Genomic DNA, 19,951 nt, shown 5'->3' with positions numbered 1-19,951 from the left:
AAAGTCAAGTTTGAGCTCAAGATTTTTTTATGTATATAATTTTCATTACTAAAACATCTATTTGCCAGATTTCCAGTGTCCTACCTATAATTCATTTGGCGGGACAACTAAAAATCTTTAAAGTCATTTTTCTCAGTTCCACACTCTAGCGACTCTAGCTGCCTTTGTAGGGCAGTATAGTAGGTAAGACTGAAATTACTGATGACTTGTTTCAGGCAGTTTTTTAATTTTTAATTTCTTTATTTTGGGAGACATTAGGGGCTTTCGCATCGGGTAGTTATAGGAACTAAGTTATAGGAACTAGCCAAAAGAGCAGTCCCCCGAGAACCTCTGTTCCCCGCCATTTGGAACTTTGAAGTGACGTAAGTGTCACTTACGTCTTGTCGCTCTGGTTGTTGTGCTTGATAATTTTGACGGAGCGAAGAATGACTTAGCCAGAGCCTGAGTACACAGTGCTCTCATTCTTCATTAGTTTATGATCTGGGTTTGCAGTGTGGTTGATGCCCATTGCAGGGTTCCCACACCTTGGTTAACTTCAAATTCAAGGACCTTTCAAGGACTTTCCAGGTCCAATACCCTCAAATTCAAGGACTTAATGTGGGGACACATTTGTTGTGTCCAACAACAAACGTTGAGGTACCATGGTACTTTCATGCGCCTGAGAACGTCATGGCAACGTACAACACAAAGTAGCCTACCTCATGCGGAAAAACTTAACGTATCCAGGGTTTTTCCTGGCTCAAAATAAGGCGGAGGTGGTAAAATCCTAATAATGTATTTTAATAATAAGATAATTAAATTAGTATTTTTTGTAGATCATCATATAGCCTGATGTGTTTCCCACATTATTTTTGTGGGTGGAGCCTGGTACCCCTAGGGGGGTCCGGGGGCATGCCCCCCCGGTAAGAATCTGGTGCACTTTGAGTCACCCGAATCCACTGTTTAAAATAGATAATACACCCGCAAACCGCCCTTATACTTTGATTTAGATATCTGCATCTGATCATCACATTACAATTATTCAAATTCTCAGTGTTAAGCATGATATGGTAACATATCACACTGAAGTAGGCTGATTAAAAATTAACATTTATTTAAAATAAAAGTTTTTCTTTTGGCAAAATTATATTTCCTTAATAGTCTAAACAGAGGCTTTACTCCCTTCAAACTTAAATTGTCAAAGTTTCATTACATCACTGTTTGAAAACACTAATTTTTTTGTACCTTTTATAAAGGGCATTTTTCCCCTAATTTTATTAAATGTTTGCTCCATCTTTAATTTCAAATTCTTAAATTTGATCAATATATTCAATTAAAATAATAAGACACTAGGCTGTTTCCAATCAAATTAAATAATTTACATTGAAAAATTATAAGTGTATTAAATTAGATTATTTAAAATATTTTTGAATTTACAAATAAGGAATGTTGAAAAGAATGATACTTTATGAAACTAAACCGCCAGTAGGAGGCGGCAGGCGAACGTCTTAATGAGCGAGTCATTGAGTCATTCATTCAAACGATTCGAACAAACGGCTGATTTATTCAGAATGAGGCAGTTTATGAATGGGTAACTGTATCTTTGACTCAACCGATTCGCTCAAAACGCTGAATCATTCAGTATCATTCAGTATAGCAAGTGTTGCTGTGAGATGCGCTATGGTTCTGCTGTGATCTTTGTTTGGAACTACCGTATATACCCGAATATAAGACAAGGTTTTTGTCCTAAAAAAAGGCTGAAAAATGGGGGGAAAAATATATCTTATATTCGCGATATAGACAAAATCACGGGGGGAAAGGGAGAAAGAACAACAGAATTAATATGAAACGCGAACCATTAAGACAAATGATTTGAGCTATACTTGCATGTAAAATTAGAGAAGCAACATAATATATGTGTTTAACTGAATTAAAACGCTGCTTCTCTCTGCCATGCGACACGCAGAGCGAGCGAGAGAGAGAGAGAAAGAGGTGCGCGCGTGAGACGCAGAGCGAGAGAGAGAGAGAGAGGTGCGCGCGCGACGCAGAGCAAGAGAGAGAGAGAGAAAGGTGCGCGCACGCGCTGGAAGAGAGAGAATGAATTATCACTGCAATTTTCAAAGAAAATTATTTTCTGTTAAAACCAGATTTTTTCCACAAAAATCTCTTTTTGTCCCAAAAATAAGTCTGGAAAGTGGGGGGGTCATCTTATATTCAGGGTCGTCTTATAGTCAAGGTATATACGGTATTTTCGCTGCTGAAACAGAACAAAAACAGTCATTGCATTCAAAATGTAAGTGACTTAATTTTAACTATTTGTTTATTGAACTGTTATGAAATCAGTCTCGGTTTCAATCTTGATGGCTCTCTGGTCGTGTGTAGCCTAGGCTATACAAAATATTGTTTCTTAACTATAGTGTTATAAATAACTGCGCAAGCCTCAACAGCGCAACATTGTTACCATCAGTACATTATAGGCCTATATTATTATCAACTATAGGCTATCAATCGCCACTTACATTAAATGAAATAAAACAGAATTAGTTATTTTGTATTTTTATACTAAAAATTGTTTTAATCAGGGCATTTGTCTGGTTGGGCAAGTAGTAGGCCTACAATTCTCTCTCACTTTCCCCTTCAAAAAAAGAAAAAAATACACGTGTCCCGGACACAGTCTATGGTCCCGGACAAGCGTTATTGTCGAGCCCTGATATGTTTTCCTTGATTGGTTTTCCCTGAAGAGAATTACGTTGTTGAAAACAAAAGTAAACGTTCACGTTCACGCACGTTCATTGCATTTTACCGTGATGAGAGTTCCGTGTCTTTATTAAACTCAACACATTATAATGATTTATCTGTCATCCACCCTCGATTAACTGGAATGGAATGTTTGTATTACTTGGCCCGCCTGACCCGCGATTAGCCGCGATCCGCGCAGCACTATACAGTTGAATAGACACAAGTGGTAACAACAACAGAACCATTACGGTGGAAAAAGTGTATCTGACCATCAAAATAAATTCAAGCACTTTCAAGGACCTGTCTCTATGTATGTTTATTTTCAAAAACTTTCCAGGGCCTTGAAAACATTTTTTCAGATTCACAAACTTTCAAGGATTTCAAGGACCCGTGGGAACCCTGCCATTGTCACTAGCTGAGCAGAAATACACAATCATTTCCTCTCTAGCGTAAAGGCTGAGAAGTGCCTGGACATCAGCGTTGGTCCTGTTTTCCATAGGGGCTTTCGCTAAGGGTAGGGAACTTAGTTCCACCTTAGCCACCAGGGCAGTTCCCTGAGAACTAAATGTTTCCCTAGGGCCATTTTCCTGGTTGCATTCGCACCGACAGTATGAACTCTGAAGTGACGCAAGCCGCGCTTCTTGTTGTGACTTTTATTTTGACAGCGCGGCGGACATTTATTTTGAAGGCGCTAAGAATGCCAGAGCTCCCATTCTCCGTCTTCATTAGTGTACGATACGTTATTAGACAGAACTGTAATACAAAGAAAGTAGACAGTATATGAAAAAGTATTTGCGTTTGCTGTGTGGTTGATGTCCAATGTCGCTTGCTGAGCAGAAATACATAATCATGTTTAGCTTGGTCCCCTCAAACTTGCGTTGGATTTTCTCCTTAGCGTAAAGTTTAAGAGGCCCATCTATCACTGTTTTCCATGTTTGTAGAGTATGTTTCTGGAGTAAATATACAGTCTCTCACAAAAGTGAGTACACCTCTCACATTTCAGCAACCATTTTAGTATATCTTCTCAAGGGACAATACTATATAAATTAAACTTGGATATATTTTAGAGTAGTCAATGTGCTGCTTGTATAGCAGTATAAATTTACTGTCCTCTGAAAATAAAACAACATACAGCCATTATTGTCAAAATAGCTGGCAACAAAAGTGAGTACACCCTTAGTGAACATGTCAAAACTGTGTCCAAAGTGTCAATATTTTGTGAGCATCATTGTTATCTAGCACTGCCTTGATCCTCCTGGGCATGGAGTTCACCAGAGCTGCACAGGTTGTTGCTGGGACCCTATTCCACTCCTCCATAATGACATCACAGAGCTGCTGGATGTTAGACACATGGCGCCTCTCCACCTTCCGCTTGAGGACGCCCCACAGGTGCTCAATAGGGTTCAGGTCTGGGGACATACTTGGCTACTCCAGCACCTTCACCTTCAGCTTCTTCAGCAAGGCAGTTGTCATCTTGGCGGTGTGTTTGGGGTCGTTATCATGCCGTTCGGCCAAGTTTCTGAAGGGAGTGCATCATGTTCTGCTTCGTAATGTCACAGTACATATTGGAATCCATGTTTCCCTCAATGAAGTGCAGCTCCCCAGTACCAGAAGCACTCATGCAGCCCCAGACCATGATGCTATCACCACCATGCTTGACTGTAGGCAAGACACAATGTTCTTGGTACTCCTCACCAGGGCGTCGCCACATATTCTGGACACCATCTGAGCCAAACAAGTTTATCTTAGTCTCATCAGACCACAGGACATGGTTCCAGTAATTCATGCTCTTGGACAGGTTGCTTTCAGCTAACTGTTTGCGGGCTTTCTTGTGAGCCAGCTTCAGAAGAGGCTTCCTTCTGGGACGACAGCCATGCAAACCGTTGTTGTTGCAAACAAAATTGTTGCAGTGTGTGGCGTATGGTCTGAGCACTAACAAGCTGACCTTCCGCTTCTGCAACCACAGGAATGCTGGCAGCACTGTTTTTGAAGCCAGCTTCTGCACCTGACGCACAGCACGAGGACTCGACTTCTTTGATTGACCCTTGCGAGGCCTGTTCCGAGTAGAACCTGTCTTGGAAAACCTCTGTATGACCCTGGCCTGTACTGTAACTCAGTTTCAGGGTGTTGCCAATCTTCTTATAGCCTAGGCCATCTTTGTGGAGAGCAACAATTCTAATTCTCAAATCCTTAGATAGTTCTTTGCCATGAGGTGCCATGTTGAACATGCAGTGGTCAGTATGAGAGAATTGTACTCAAAGCACCAAATTTTAACTGCTCTAATACAAGATACACAAATTTGTATGGTCCTGTCAAGCAGAAAAAAACATGAACATGATGAATAGGACCTGTGGCTTTGCATGGTTTAACGACGTATTGCTGTTATTACTTAGGGTGTACTCACTTTTGTTGTCAGCTATTTTTACAATAATGGCTATATGTTATTTTTTAGAGGACAGTAAATTTATACTGCTATAAAAGCAGCACATTGACTACTATAAAATATATCCAAGTTTCATTTCTATAGTATTGTCCCCTTGAGAAGATATACTAAAACGGTTGCTGAAATGTGAGGGGTGTATGTGTGTTTGCTCAGCTTTTTTTTAAAATGGCGGGTGCTGGTGTTTCGCGTGTGTTCGGCCAATCAGCATACACTTATGTCACTGGTAGTTCCTATAGTGCTGGTTTAGACCCTACTCTGAAGTAGGAGCTAAATGAGTTCCTCCAAAAGGAGTTCCTAGAATTAAAATCGTTCCCAGTTCCTGTGGTGTGAACACACCAAAAAGCGGGTACTTCTACAATTAGTTACAGGAACTTTGAAAAGGTTCCTCTATTGCGAACGCCCATAATAACTCCATTTGTTGTGCACTTTGATCTTTAAAACTTTGCAGACATTTTACATTCACAAACAGCTATAATACACACTACATTAAAGTAATATCTGAAAAGCATAATAGAGCACTTTCATTAACAGCATGTACTTATATTAGGGTTAAGGTTTGGTTTAGTGTTAGTTGCTTGTAATTATACATATTTAACTGTTATAACTATAATAAATACATGTAACGTGTAACAACAGCACAATGAAATAAAGTTTTACCTAATATCAATAAAAATAATAAGCTTGACACAATGCAATCTAGAATTTCCTTGTTCATGAAGGATGCATGCAGTCCTTTTACCTAATGCAGCTCACTAGTTTTGTAAAAGTGTGTGTACCTGGAAGAGTCCAGTTTCTGCTGCTCCAGCATGCGTTGTTGGGCCTCCCAGCTGACCTTCTCCTCCTCCAACTGACGTCTCTTCTCCTCCAGCTCCTTGTGCTGGGCCTCCAGGTTCTTCTTCATCTGTTCATGACGCCGCTGCAGCTGAATAGACCAAACAAAACAAAACCGATTTACTAAGAATCATTCATGATGTATACAGCATATGAAATAAACAATTTCAAACAGCGATAAGCTACAGTACATTGCTGTCATATGACCTCATTCAGCCCATATCATTCTGAAAATACAATAACTTTGATTTCATTCATTCATCATGCAGGAAATGTAAAGCTGAAATCTATTACATTGAGGGATAATGTAGTACACCCAGTATCTCATCCAAAAAAAATCTGCATACTGTGCACAATATATATAGTAACAACATATACTGCAGTAACAACATATTTAAGCACAAATACACTTGAGCTCATCTTCAGGAGACAAACACAGGATTGGTTTTGTTGGCTGTGTGCACGTGAGATGGTACCTCTGCCTCAGAGTCTCTGAGTTTCTGGATCTTCTCCTTGACCTTCATCTCAAACACCTGCTCCATCTCCATTTCCATCTTCTTCATCTTTGTCACATGATCTCTCCTCTCCTCCTCCATCTGTGCCAGGGGGCTCCTACTTACACCCACACACACACACGCACGCACACAAAAGCAACGCACGGGCAGATGCACAAATGCACATTCGTTAGACCGTTTAATCAAACATTTTTGAGTATTACAAACAAAGGAGCAGTAGTGGAAGAGAGGACCCTGGAGGGAGAGGTTTTAGGACCCAGTGCAGTGCAGTTGTGAGGAATGTGAGTTAGTAGGCTGAATCGCGGCTGTGTTAGTGTGAGGCCGCAAAATCAACACCGCTCAGATAGCGCAGGGAGCCAACAAAGTCACTTATCAAACAACATGAGCAAATTAACCAGCCAATTAACATGGGCTGCAAAATTACATACAAATAACTAGTCAAGATTATATACAGATAATCTGAAGCTGAATTACGGAGGACTGAAAGCCTGTACATACCAAGTCTAATGTGAATAAATGGAGCAAAAGTTTGCAAAAATAAATACATTTTTTATTTATAAAAAGTTTGATGCACATTATCATTATATGGTGGAACAAAGTTAGACACATAAATAAAACAGGGTTCCAATTTTCCATTTCAAAATTGCATACTTTTTTAGACTCAAATGTCCAAACATCTCTGTAGATTTTTCAGACCATATTTGACATAAATGGTTCTTAAACCATTATTTTATCGGTATCGGCTCCGATACTGCCATTTTTGGCGGATCGGGTATCGGTCAGACAAGGCCGATCCAAATCCGATATTGTGCGTATACTATTCAGTGTTATTGTTAAGCCCCACAAAAGGCACACAAACATTATAAAGCACCATAAGTTTTCGTGCACAATATTATAAGTGTTCTGAAGCCATTATATAGTATATTGTGAGATATAAATTAATATTTAAGTCGTTAAATTCAAGCTCACATAAACGTTTCCCTCAGCTGCGGCTGTCAATCATTCTTCATTCAGCATCAAACACGCGTCGCGTTCGGTTATGACAGTTAACACGATGAAACTCTCTCCAAGATGATTCAATGTTACTATTATTATACTTGATCTGTAGATAAAGGTCTATGGTTTCGCATAAAACAACTTTATCTTGCTGGACTTTATTGCTGTACCTTAATCATGTTACTTTCTACCGGGTGTCTGTTAGATCACCACAATTATTATAAAATAATTGCTGTTTTTGATTTTTATCTTGTTTTTCATGAATGTATTTTACAACAATACAAAGAGCAATGTGTAAAGTTTTACCAGATTTAGTGTTACACTTATTGTCTCTAATTTGTTCCCCACTAAACATTTTTTTCACAAAATGTTCAGATTTTATACAATTATTGTGCACTCGTGATTTTTCTAGACAAAATTTTACTGCTGAATTATCCACTAATCTAGTTTATAATAGCATTTATGTCAGATTATGATCATATATTTTTTGTTGTTGTTTTTCTTTTTTTCAGTTCTTATCAGTTTAACACAGAGTTATAGAAATTCTACTTGATTAAAAAAAACTGCGCTGGTATCGGTACGGATCGGTATCAGCCGATACTCAAAATTTTTGGTATCGGATCGGTTCTGAAAAAAATGGTATCGTTGCATCCCTATATAGTACAGTCATCAGTAAATATTTTATTACTGTTTCTTTTCCATTGGTTTTCTTAAAGTGATAGCATGTGCTTACATAGTAGTCAACATCTGAAGTGGATCAAAACCTTTCAAAGTTATACATGAATTTTGCACAATAACCGTTCTTGTCTTAGGACAACTTTGATGAACTTTTTTGATCCACTTCAAATGTTGACTACAGTATGATGAGTAGAAACCTAAACACTTTTTAACCTGTATGTATATGTATATGTATATGTATATGTATATATATATATATATATATATATATATATATATATATATATATATATATATATATATATATATATATGTATATATATATGTATATATATATATATGTATATATATATGTATATATATATATATATGTATATATATATATGTATATATATATATATGTATATATATATATATATATATGTATATATATATATATATATATATATATATATATATATATATATATATTCACCTCTGATACATCCGTTTGAAACTGTAAATATGGTTTGATGTGGCACAGTCGCCAAACAGCAAAGTACAGAATGAAGTTCAAAAGAGTTTAATTCTAATTTATGGTAAAAACAGTTTTGCGTAATGAAAATGTGTGCCTTGAATTAATTCATTCATGTTTGACAATCACTAAATGATCACTAAACTTTTACCATGAAATCACTCTGCTTGTATAATAAATGTATTTATTTCGAAATTCTTAATTATATATTTTAGAAAACTGAAAAGGGGGCAGTAGCCTTTTCTTTTATTATCATACTTATCCAGACCTGGAAATTACTCAAATCAAATTCTGTACTTTTCCAAACTATTTTTTTTCTAAACAGTGTGCTAAAATAAAATAAAAAATACGTTTTTACATGCACACATTTGTATGTACAGGCTTTAGCTCCTGTCGGGCAGCATCCAAATCAGTTTACCATGAACATGTCCTGAGTTGCCCAGCTTCTTATACTAACTTCAAGACTGCCAAGCTAATGGAAAGCAGGATAAACCTCCTTAAATGGCTAAATAAAGGAGGACATAAACGGTACCACACTACAGGTTCCTAACACAAAGCTGGGACTGACGACAGAAAGGAACATTGAGCAGGATGCCCGACTCCGAATGTGAACAAACAAGGAGAAAGGAGGAAAACCGAGAGCAGAGGAGAGGACGAGACAAATGTGAACTTGTGCGTGACACTTACATGCCTTCAACTGAGTCAGATCTAAAATAAAAACACACACACACACACACACTTAGCATGCTCACAGTGCATCATGTGTTAGAAAAACAATGTTAGCAGCTTTTAGCCACTCTTATGCTTTGGTTAAGATGGGGGCTCTTAGTTTAGACAGAGCTGTATACGCGTGAGGGTGGATGTGAATGGCCGGTTAGCGAGCGTTTGGACTGTATTTGAGGGTTAGTGACAGGCTTGTGTTGAGGGTGAACAGCTGTGGCTGTTAGGAAGCCTGGATGTGTTGATCATCAGTGTCACAGCACGGACTACCGCACTATTAGCATGTGTCAGTCTAGCTCTGGGGGTCCTTTACCGCCATTTTACAACCACAGACATGACACCATGGTGAACTGCTTCATGTACAGTAAACTGACCTCAGAAACAGTGCTGCTGATGATGATGTACACTAAAAGAATGGCTTAAAATAGGCTCTCGAGCTTGTATTAGTGAAAAACACTCACTTTGTGAGTTGGCCTTTGTTCTTGTTGTTGTCTACGCCGTTGTAAGTAACAGCAGCCAGCTTCCTACTGCGATAGTTCTCATAATGGACATTGTTGGTCACGTCCTTCAGATCCTGCATGTGAGTTCTGTGATTGAGGAGATACAAGACAAATAAATAACAGATTCATATCTCAGCATGTTCAGCTCAGACATATACAGTACGGTTCAATAGTTTTAGGTAAGATTTTTTTTATATAATACTTTTATTTAGCAAGGATGCATTAAAATGCATTATTAGACATTTAATGTTGTTCTTTTGAACTTTCTGTTCATCAAAGAATCCTGAATTTTTTTTTATTATGGTTTCCACACAAAAATATTAAGCAGCACAAGTGGTTTCAACATTGATATTAATAAGATAATAACATATATAAACCACGTATTAGAATGATTTCTAATAAAAATTCAGCTTTGATATCATAGGAATGAATTACTTTTTAAAATATGCTCAAATAGGAAATAAAAGTTATTTTAAATTGTAATAATATTTCACAATATTATTGTTTTTATTGTAGTTTTGATCAAATAAATGCTGCTTTGGTGATCATAATACTTCTTTAAAAAAATATTTAAATCTTACAGACCCCAAACTTTTGAACACTAGTGTATTACAGAAGGCAACAGATGAATCACTCTAATATGGACGATGATGTTTTTGAAAAGACAGTTTGGAGAAATTATAAGAATTCCACCTCCATCATCATGTATTAGTGCTGGTGTAGATTTATCTATATACCTGATGAGCATGTTTCGTAGGATTGTGAAGTCACAGTGCTCCCCATTCTCCACTAAAAACAAAAAAAGTATTAAAAAGTCAATAAAGAAACAATGACAACATTCTAATGCGAAATATGTGGAGCAAAAGTTTGCACAAAAACACACACACACTCAGTTTAATGCACAATATAATCATTCTCTAAAAAAAGTTATACACAGATGAAAGGAAAAATACATGTTTTTACATGCTTTAATGACACAAAATCACAGAACAAAAACAAAAAAACACAACCATAAAAACAATAAACATACCAGACTAAACTAAAATTAAAACAAAAATAACCTACTCATTTAAACAACAACAACAACAAGTAAACAAACAAAATCCTCTGATAAGTTCTGACACTCATAGGCACATCATTCCTGTGCTACTGTAATGTATAAAGTGACCAGCAGGTGGCATCCGATCTGGAACTGACTTGTGTCTCCTGCTGCGTGTGCGTCACTTATCGAATGAATGAAGCAGACCTCTCCTTCCTTCCCAACCACATGCCATCTGTGTGCTTACATGCTGCTGAAAGTATCTCAGGCATTCAAAACTCACCCTCTTAAAACAGATAACCCTTGGTTTCAAATACAGTAATCAAACCCATGGCCTTCCTGCTCACACTGTCTAGAGCTGACAAACTCTGAGCTCAGACACAATAACCCTGCTCGCAGTACGGGTCGCTTGAGAGGATTTGGCCTGACAACTTTGGTGTTATCAGAGGTTGAAGGTTTAAAAAAAGAAGAGGAAGTCCACCCTCGCATCAGCTCCAGCCAAACCGCTTTGGTGAGCGAACAGACGAGACAAAAGTCAAATCAGCATGCGATCTTCTGCTTGAAACGCATGAGCTCTGAAACATCACTGGAACTTCATCTACAAAGCTTCATTCATGCTCATATTTCATACTATGTTTGCGGCGTACGTCACAGGCCCTTCAGGGGCTCTCGATGAAACATCAAAAGACACACACTTCCTGTTTTCAGATCAGCAGGCTTTCACTTTTCTGCCCAACCCACTGCATAGCCTAGAGTGTTGATCTCATGACCCTAAACACACTATGAAGACAAACACTTCATTATGTCTTACATTTTTAAATGTCACTTGTTTATTCTTTCATTTCTGTAAGAGGACTTTATTTAATTAACTAGCACCAGTGTAGTTATACTATTGTTATACAGTGTATGTTAACTGAACTAAAAATATTCAAAAACATTTTTGCTAATTAAAATAAAGCTGAAAAATATAAAAATTAGATTAAAATGTTTTGAAATGTTGCCTTGTCAAGTTTGTTAAAGTGCTAAAATTACTAGCTGAAATAAAAATGTAGAAATATATAAAAAAAAACTAATAAAATTAACAAAAGCACATAAAATGACTAAAAATGTAAATGAAAATCTAAAAGCTAATTCAAAACGTCAATAAAAACTTCAATAATATACAAATAATAATAAAAATCTCTAAACTATATTTGTTTATATTATATTAATATTAAGTAATAATTTCAATAATTTAACAATGCATTCTCTGTTTACCTGCATGTCATGTGACCATTAAATGACATCAAATAAAATGTAATATTTTTTTGTGGTTCATTTAGATTTTTATTTATTTTATTTATTTCGATTTTTTTATTTTAAAATTATTTATTTCGATTTTACATTTTTATGATTTAATTCATTAAGGTAATTCATTATTAAAGTTCCAGTCCAGTTTGGAAAACCCAGAATTGAATTAGAAATAAAATGATGACCCAATAATCTTAAAAAAAAGAAACCTAAGCCAAGTTTAATAGTTATGAGGCATCACAGCCATCTGACTATGATGTGTATATAATGCCATTATGATGTCATCAAAAAGAAAATCATTATTGCTGGTCTTTATTGATAATTACGTTATTTAATACTCTTATGACATGAAATTATTTATATTTGTCACTGGCAGAGTCCATCCAAAATGATTCATTGGAGGATAGACATCGTCTGGTGAATGTGTCACAAGTTAAAGCTTTCTGGGCTGTCAATGATCAAATGGACTGCTTTATCATATTCAAACTGCACAATAAGAGGTACATTACTGTCCATAGCACAAACGGTACGGAACGGCAACAATAGCCTTAGCAAACAACACTAATGACGGCAACAATAGCCTTAGCAAACAACACTAATGAAGCCAAACAACTACATTTAGCTCATACACACATCTCTCATACTCAGCATCACTGTGTTATGGGAAAGATCTGCTGTGTGCTAGAGTAGATCAACACCCTCAGGGTCTGTCCTACCCTACAAACACACACACACGCTACACAGGGAGGTGACCTTTCACCCCCTACCTTCTGCCACGCCCCAGGGGTACTGCCTCCCTCGTACACGCTTCCCATTGACCTCGATGATGGTGTTACTGCCGACCACAGCCAGGGGCAGACGGTCCTGAGGGACACAAAAACACACATACATGTAACATACAGACATGTTTAGAGAGAGAGAGAGAGAGAGACTAGGAACATCAGGTGGCTGATATCGACACTTAATGGGTATGTGTGTGTGAGTGAGAGAGTGAGTGTGTGTCTCTGTTTGACCTATTTCCCTGATGGGCTGAATTAGGGAGCCAATATTTGAGTAGTAAGTGCAATCTGAGCACGGTCATTATCGTTAACTAAACTATATAAAACTAAATATATTGAAATTTAACTGAGATAAAATAAAAAGACTACACAATTCATGCTGTTACTCGTGCTAGCAAGCTATTTCAAACCACTAAAACAAACTCCAAGACATCTTCCTTTCGGCCAGATTTAGTTTGAAATTACATCACACATAGTATATCAGGGCCTTAACAGGATCTAATTATTCAAACAACCCACTATTTAGCCAATTTCAGTGTCATAGCGGAAAAGAACCATTCATCAACAATTGTGAACACACAAACCTTAATCTTCTTCACTAGCTTGCTCTCCTCCTCATCATCAGTCTCTGGAAACTCGTAGATTTTGATCTTATGTTCCTGGATCTCTCTCATTATCTGGAAAAAGGACAGGATGAAAAATAAAGAATAAAATTGGTGCTGATAAGTAGACTTGGAAAGACTTGGAATCTCCCAGCAGGCTCTGAAGGCTCAGTGTCACAGGTTTGAGATTGCATTTACTCTCAAAGGAGTCAGCAAATACCATGTGTGGACAGATTTATCGCTCGTGTTGTGATGCGTTCTTCACTGCCGCCGCTGTGACAGCAACACCAGTCACTTCAGATGTTTTGCAGATGTTAAACTGTCCCACATGCATCATTTGAGACACTGGGAATGCTTTCATGATGCTGTGATCTGACATAACTCCTGCATCTCTATGTAGGGCTGTTCATCAGTGAGGTCAGTCAATATCAAACTGAACAGAGGCTGAATGTTTCTTCATGCACATGCAAAAGGGATTATATAATGAAAACTACAAGATTTTCTTTGCTTTTTTTAAATAATTACATTTCAATGTACATGTATGTACACACATGGGTTATGTTCCCAAACCTGCCTAACTAAAAAGCATTTTAAGTTATCACAGACATGTGTGTGTGTGTGTGTGTGTGTGTGTGTGTGTGTATATATATATTTAAAATGTATAAAAATATATATATTTTGTGTATGAGTTACAAAAGTTATAGATGAATTATGATTTGCTTGAGAAAATGTTTGTACGCAGATTTCACGCACAAATTGTACATACGCACAGTTAGTGAATGAGACCCATTGTTTTGGCTCAATGAAAAAGATGGCAGAGAGTCAAGAAAAATATTTCTTCATTCAGTACTAAAAAGTATCACATTTGTTCCATCCAATTAAAAAGGTTTCTTTTTTTATCCAATATTGTATGCGTATTATCTATTAAATATGTATTACTGGTACATAAGTATTCTTTTTTTAAAACATTGTTATTGACAGTCTGACTGAATATTTTTGTAATATACCAATGAATTATACTGACGATATACTTGCTATACTTAACAGTAATGCTTCACTTTAACACAGAATTCTTAGGTGATCTCATTAAACCTTTGAGTTTTGGCGGATAACTGAAGGAAAATCCTTGTGTTTCTGTTTGTAGTTGACAACATTTTTGTATTATGTTCCTCAATATGTTCCGATGTCACATTTGTAAAATAACTTCATAAAAAGTGAACCTGGAGTGCCTTGCATTTCCCAATGCACGTATTTAGTGACCTGCACCGCAGAATTAAATCAAACCGTTCTGAGCCAGCTGAAAATCTACATTTTTTAAAATTACATTTCATCTATGGTTTAATATTGAACAATTCATTAAGATTAAATGTTCAGTTTTAGTTTCTTTATTACACAAATATAAAATATATACAATAAAACAAGAAAGTACAATCCATATACTGTGCAGGGAGAGGCAGAAAAACAAAAAGGGCTTATTTAAAGCCTCCACCTTAACAACAAAGAAACTAATTATGAAATTAAAGCACATTCATTGAAATTATTCACCTCCACATTAATTTTGCAGCGCTGAACCCAGCACCTATTCAAGATTCAGTAACACGGCGAAGACGTTAAACTCGGTTTACAACCAGATTATGTCTAAGACTCATAGAGTGGGTGGAACATTTTTCTAAAAAAACTTAGCTATGATGTTATGTTTTTAGGACAAGAAGCCTTGTTATACAGTTAGTGTACTGGTACAGTGTTTGCCATTAGCACACTCACCTGCTTCTTGAACTGTTGGCACTCCTCTGGAGTCAGTGTGTCTGCTTTTGCGATGAGCGGGATGATATTCACTTTTTCATGTAACCGTTTCATGAACTCAATATCCAGTGGTTTCAGTCTGACAGACAGAGAGAGAGAGAGAGAGAAAGAACATGAGGGTTTAACGTTTCAAACTAAACACTGAGAATGAGTCCAAAAACAGCCGCAAAGGTCTCCTCTGTAGTGCAGTAGTGAGGTATCACATTTACACTGCTGTTTGGCAGCTTGGCTGAACTTGTAACTCGGCTCGTAGTAAAGCCACATGTGCTGCAAGAAGAGCAATAAATAAATGGCAGGAAATTCATTTGTGCTTGTCCACTCAGGCCAGTGAAACTTTCACAGCTTTAGCCATTACACACACACAAATGCACATGCTGGATTCTCATCAGCAGGTGAAATGGTGTTTTTTGGTCTCAATTAAAAGTTTCAATAGGAGAGGGCACTGTGACATTTTTCCAGATTGACATTCTGAGGAACTGGGGGTAGGATTTCAAAGGAAGGATTAGTGATTTTTGGCATTTCATTCTCTGAGAAACGCTTGTGCGCGACATATGGTGCCTTTCCATGGAAAACCAACCACTAAGGTACTGGGGAGATCTGATTGGTTGCCAAGACATTGCTATGGGTTCGCTAAGGTGTTCTGACTGGTGGTTAAGGTCGCTGCTATATGGTTTCTTGGGTGTTCAGAGTAGTTTTTAAGTGTGCTAAGGTGGTTTTTAGCACTTTGCTATGTGGTTGTGAAATTACCCAAAAGAGGACATTCAAACCAAACCAAACTAAACACCACAAAACAAACCAAACAAAAAAATAATACATCAAACAAAACACCAGGCAAACCAACAAACAAATCAACTGAACTAAAAAAAAAAAAACATGTCTCATCATTTTGAGACAAAGTATGGGCAACAGTAACCTGCCTGACAAAAACAGTTAAATATACATGTGTTTTCCTGACTTTTCAGTTTTTTTTACTTTTTTAGCCAGAGAAAGTTTTAGGCCAGGTAATGTGTTTTTTTTTTTTTAAACACTGGATAAGTACAAGATTTTACTTATACAACAAGTCATCTGACGACAACTTAGTCTGAAAACGCTGACAGTGCAATAACTTCTAATGTACTTGGCATCACTTTAGAGCTCACTTCTAAAAGCCCCCCATAGCAAAAGAAAAGCACAAGTCGATACAGAATCTGTGAGTGTCTAAGGCTTGAAACGGAGTGCCTACCCATGACCAGAGGGAGCGATGAAGTACAGACAGCAGTGCACTCGGCTGTCGGGCATCTGGCGTCTATTGACGCGTGACTCCGCGTTGAGGTAATCCTCAAATTTGCTGTCAATGTGGTCGGTGACAGGCTGCCAGCTACAGAACACATAATCAACATTAAGAGTTAACACGGAAATGTAATATAAACAAATTAGCCATCCCTCATTTATTAACGACAATATGAGGAGACTCTCAGCTGTTAACACGCGAGATGTAGAAAATACACTAAATCACACGTACCAGTTACTGTTATCAACGGCATCTCCAAAGCCTGGCGTGTCCACGATGGTGAGCAGTAGTTGAACTCCACCCTCTTTAATCAGCACCTTGGACTGCTCCACCTGACAAAACATGACAACATAAGTCACACGACCACAAAGCAACAATAAATTAAATCACTATTAGCAAAACACATAAAAAAAAGCACAAAATCATACAACTTAAGGACTGTTCACAAATCCAATGTGACCAAAACGCACGCTAATTCTGATGCAAATTTATTCATTATTCTCTGGAAAAAGTGAGAATGCAAGTGAAATCAGTATTTTTTTGCATTTATTATATTCATTTAAAAATAGCCTAGTCAGCAATTGCTTATCATACTGTCATATCTCTTATTTTCACTCCAATTGTTTATAGCCTCAATGTACTCAAAAACCAACATGTTCAGCTCAATGTCTTTCTTGAATGAATGAATAACGGTTTGGACTCATGATCTGAAATCTTACTGTTTGACATGTTTTTGTACTAGTTATAAGGGGTTATTTTTTGTAATGAAAATGGATATAAAAATCAGACTTGATGTAAACAGACCTTTAGCTTACAATCATGATGCTAATACTAGTCCTTAGTCCTTAAACATAGCACTGTATCTGAATGATATTTGACACAAAATAAGAAACTGCAAAAAAACCCAATTAGATCTACATGAATAAGCTATTTTCAGAGAACGGATTTGAAGCAGATATGCAAACAGCATGAGGGCCAAAACTCGTGATGAGCACATACGCTCAGGTTTCCATTCAATCATGAAGTCAATATCAGGGTCTGCAGGGCTCAAAACAACCATTCAGAGGTTTTTAGATGCACAATTAAGAGCCACAAAAAAGGGAAAGTAAAGATTTTCTGCTTCTGATCCGAGTGTGGAACAGCTGATTGGCATTAAGCCTAACCTTAACCCAAAGTCATTAAACTTTGGCATAACTTGCTCTATGGACAAGAATGATACCTCAAATAAAGTTGAGAAATCTAGTCTTACTCTTCCATCAATGATAGGAAATTCTAAGCCCTTTAAACGTTCTCAAAAAGTCAGAGCTCAACAGATTCAGCCCACATGTGTGTAACCTCAGCTAAAACAAGCCCAAGCCCACACCTTTCCATGTGCACCATAAAGCGACTGTGGTCTGAGACTGTGGCTTCTGGGTTTGGGTTGTTCAGGGCTGCATTTTATGATTTCCTCCCAAACAGCCCTCCACATTCCACAGCTCGGACGGCCACCACTAAGCCAAGTGCAGGACATTCATTTCATGAAGCACAACCCCCAAAAAAGAAATGTAGCCAACTTCGTCTTCCAAGCAACTGGGATGGAGGATCTACACTTATCCTGAACCGAGGCTGTTTTTAGAGAGCGTGCAAGTTCAAACTGATGACATATGTCCTTCATGTTGTGTGTTAACACTGTGTGAAGTAAAAATGGGTAACACTTTACAATAAGGTTCATTAGTTAACATTAACTAATAATGAACTGCACTTATAAAGCATTTGTTCATCTTTGTTAATGTTAATTTCAACATTTACTAATACTTTATTAAAATCTTGTTAACATTAGGTAATGCACTGTGAACTAACATGAACAAACAATGAACAGCTTTATTTTCATTAACTAACATTAACAAAAACAGTAGTAAATGTATTGCTCATTGTTAGTTCATGTTTAGTTAGTTAGTTCATTAGTACATTTACTAATGTTTAATAAAGGAACCTTATTGTAAAGTGTTACCTAAAAATGTTTATTTTACTGATTTTTTGAAGTTGATTGATTTAAAAATGATCTATTGCCAATTATTTCAACAACTATCAGGTAAAATAAATATAATTTTAATTGCAACAATTGTTGTATTATTTACTATCTGATTAAATATTGTGATGTATATCATCTTTATATCGTCCACACTGCTCTTTAAGATATTGGCATCGGCCATCAAAAGAAACTATAATTCCGGTGTAATCTGATTCCACGTAAATCCTCACAAAAGCACTGAATGGCTTATTTGAAAGAAATAGAATGGAGAAGGGCAGCGTAAACATTCTTCAAAATATTTTTTTTTGTTTTCCACGGAAGACAGACAATTTGGGTGAATATCTTCTTTCTAAACACACTCTCTTCTCCCTCAGGCATCATAGTAGCCTACCAAGGGAAAAAACATGCAACATGAGAGCACATTGGCTACGTTTCTTTCTTCTCAGTCGAGGTGTTGTTTTCGAAACCTTAAGCACTATCTGAGAGGCCATGGGGATGTTTTGGAAACATGAGCAACACGATGCGCTAAGACGTACGTGCAGCCACTGTCATTCAGTAAATTACCAACTCCACAGAACCATGGAAAGAAAAAAAAAAAACATGTAGAAATGATTTTAGGGCTAGGAATTTAGGAGAAATTGCTCTGAGGAGGTCGTCGGCTCTGGAATGCAAACAGTGTTTTTTCCAGGCGAGCGTGACGATGCCTGCTGTCGCACACCTGCTGCTGGGCGTGTGGCGGATTCCTGTGCGCTTTACTGTCTGTGGTCAGCAGGTGACCTCAGATTCATCAAACTACACTATTCTGGTGAGCTTTCCACTCATGTCCCACTGTGATCTCCATAAGCACTCACCAACCTACATCATATGCAATACACATCATACTGCTGACCTCTGACCTTTAATGCTGATAAAATGCAGAGAACTGCGCATCTATAAAATCCAACAAGTAAGTGTAAGTAAGTCATATTCTTGAAGACATGTTGCATGTGTATAAATAGTTCAATTTGATGGACTGATATATAGATGGACAATGTCATTGTGGCAAGCAGGGAGGGGCCGAGAGCCGTGGGAAAGAAGCGAGGCCGGTGGTGCAAGTGCTACTGAGTGTCACATGCGGCCACACCGGTAGGATACCAAACTCCGGAAGGATAAAAGGAGGAGTGATGACAGTGAAGGATGAGAGAGGACCAGGCCTGGACTTTTGTTGTTGTTTTGTTTTAGTTTATGCGGCAGTCGTCCGTG

At 37.3% G+C, this 19,951-nt stretch overlaps 1 protein-coding gene across 4 annotated transcripts in view; it reads right to left on the bottom strand.

The window, feature by feature from the left end:
* The window catches only part of septin7a (septin 7a), a 51,889-nt gene that overhangs the window by 3,203 nt on the left and 28,735 nt on the right, over window positions 1-19,951 (bottom strand). Inside the window, exons 4-13 of one of the 4 annotated variants that reach the window (XM_084130427.1) lie at window positions 16,930-17,030; window positions 16,651-16,785; window positions 15,390-15,507; window positions 13,608-13,700; window positions 13,012-13,108; window positions 10,653-10,704; window positions 9,877-10,002; window positions 9,383-9,403; window positions 6,469-6,607; window positions 5,938-6,083 (exon numbers count right to left, since the gene is read on the bottom strand). In XM_084130427.1, coding sequence (XP_083986553.1) covers window positions 5,938-6,083; window positions 6,469-6,607; window positions 9,383-9,403; window positions 9,877-10,002; window positions 10,653-10,704; window positions 13,012-13,108; window positions 13,608-13,700; window positions 15,390-15,507; window positions 16,651-16,785; window positions 16,930-17,030 — 1,028 coding nt within the window. The remainder of the gene's footprint in view (window positions 1-5,937; window positions 6,084-6,468; window positions 6,608-9,382; window positions 9,404-9,876; window positions 10,003-10,652; window positions 10,705-13,011; window positions 13,109-13,607; window positions 13,701-15,389; window positions 15,508-16,650; window positions 16,786-16,929; window positions 17,031-19,951) is intronic. The other 3 variants (XM_084130428.1, XM_084130430.1, XM_084130429.1) reach the window with 3 other exon arrangements.

Source organism: Abramis brama (assembly GCF_963993115.1).
Source record: "Abramis brama genome assembly, chromosome: 12".
Taxonomy (NCBI): Eukaryota; Metazoa; Chordata; class Actinopteri; order Cypriniformes; family Leuciscidae; genus Abramis; species Abramis brama.
The sequence above is the reverse complement of the archived record's forward strand: the minus strand, read 5'-3'. Positions and strand labels throughout refer to the sequence as shown.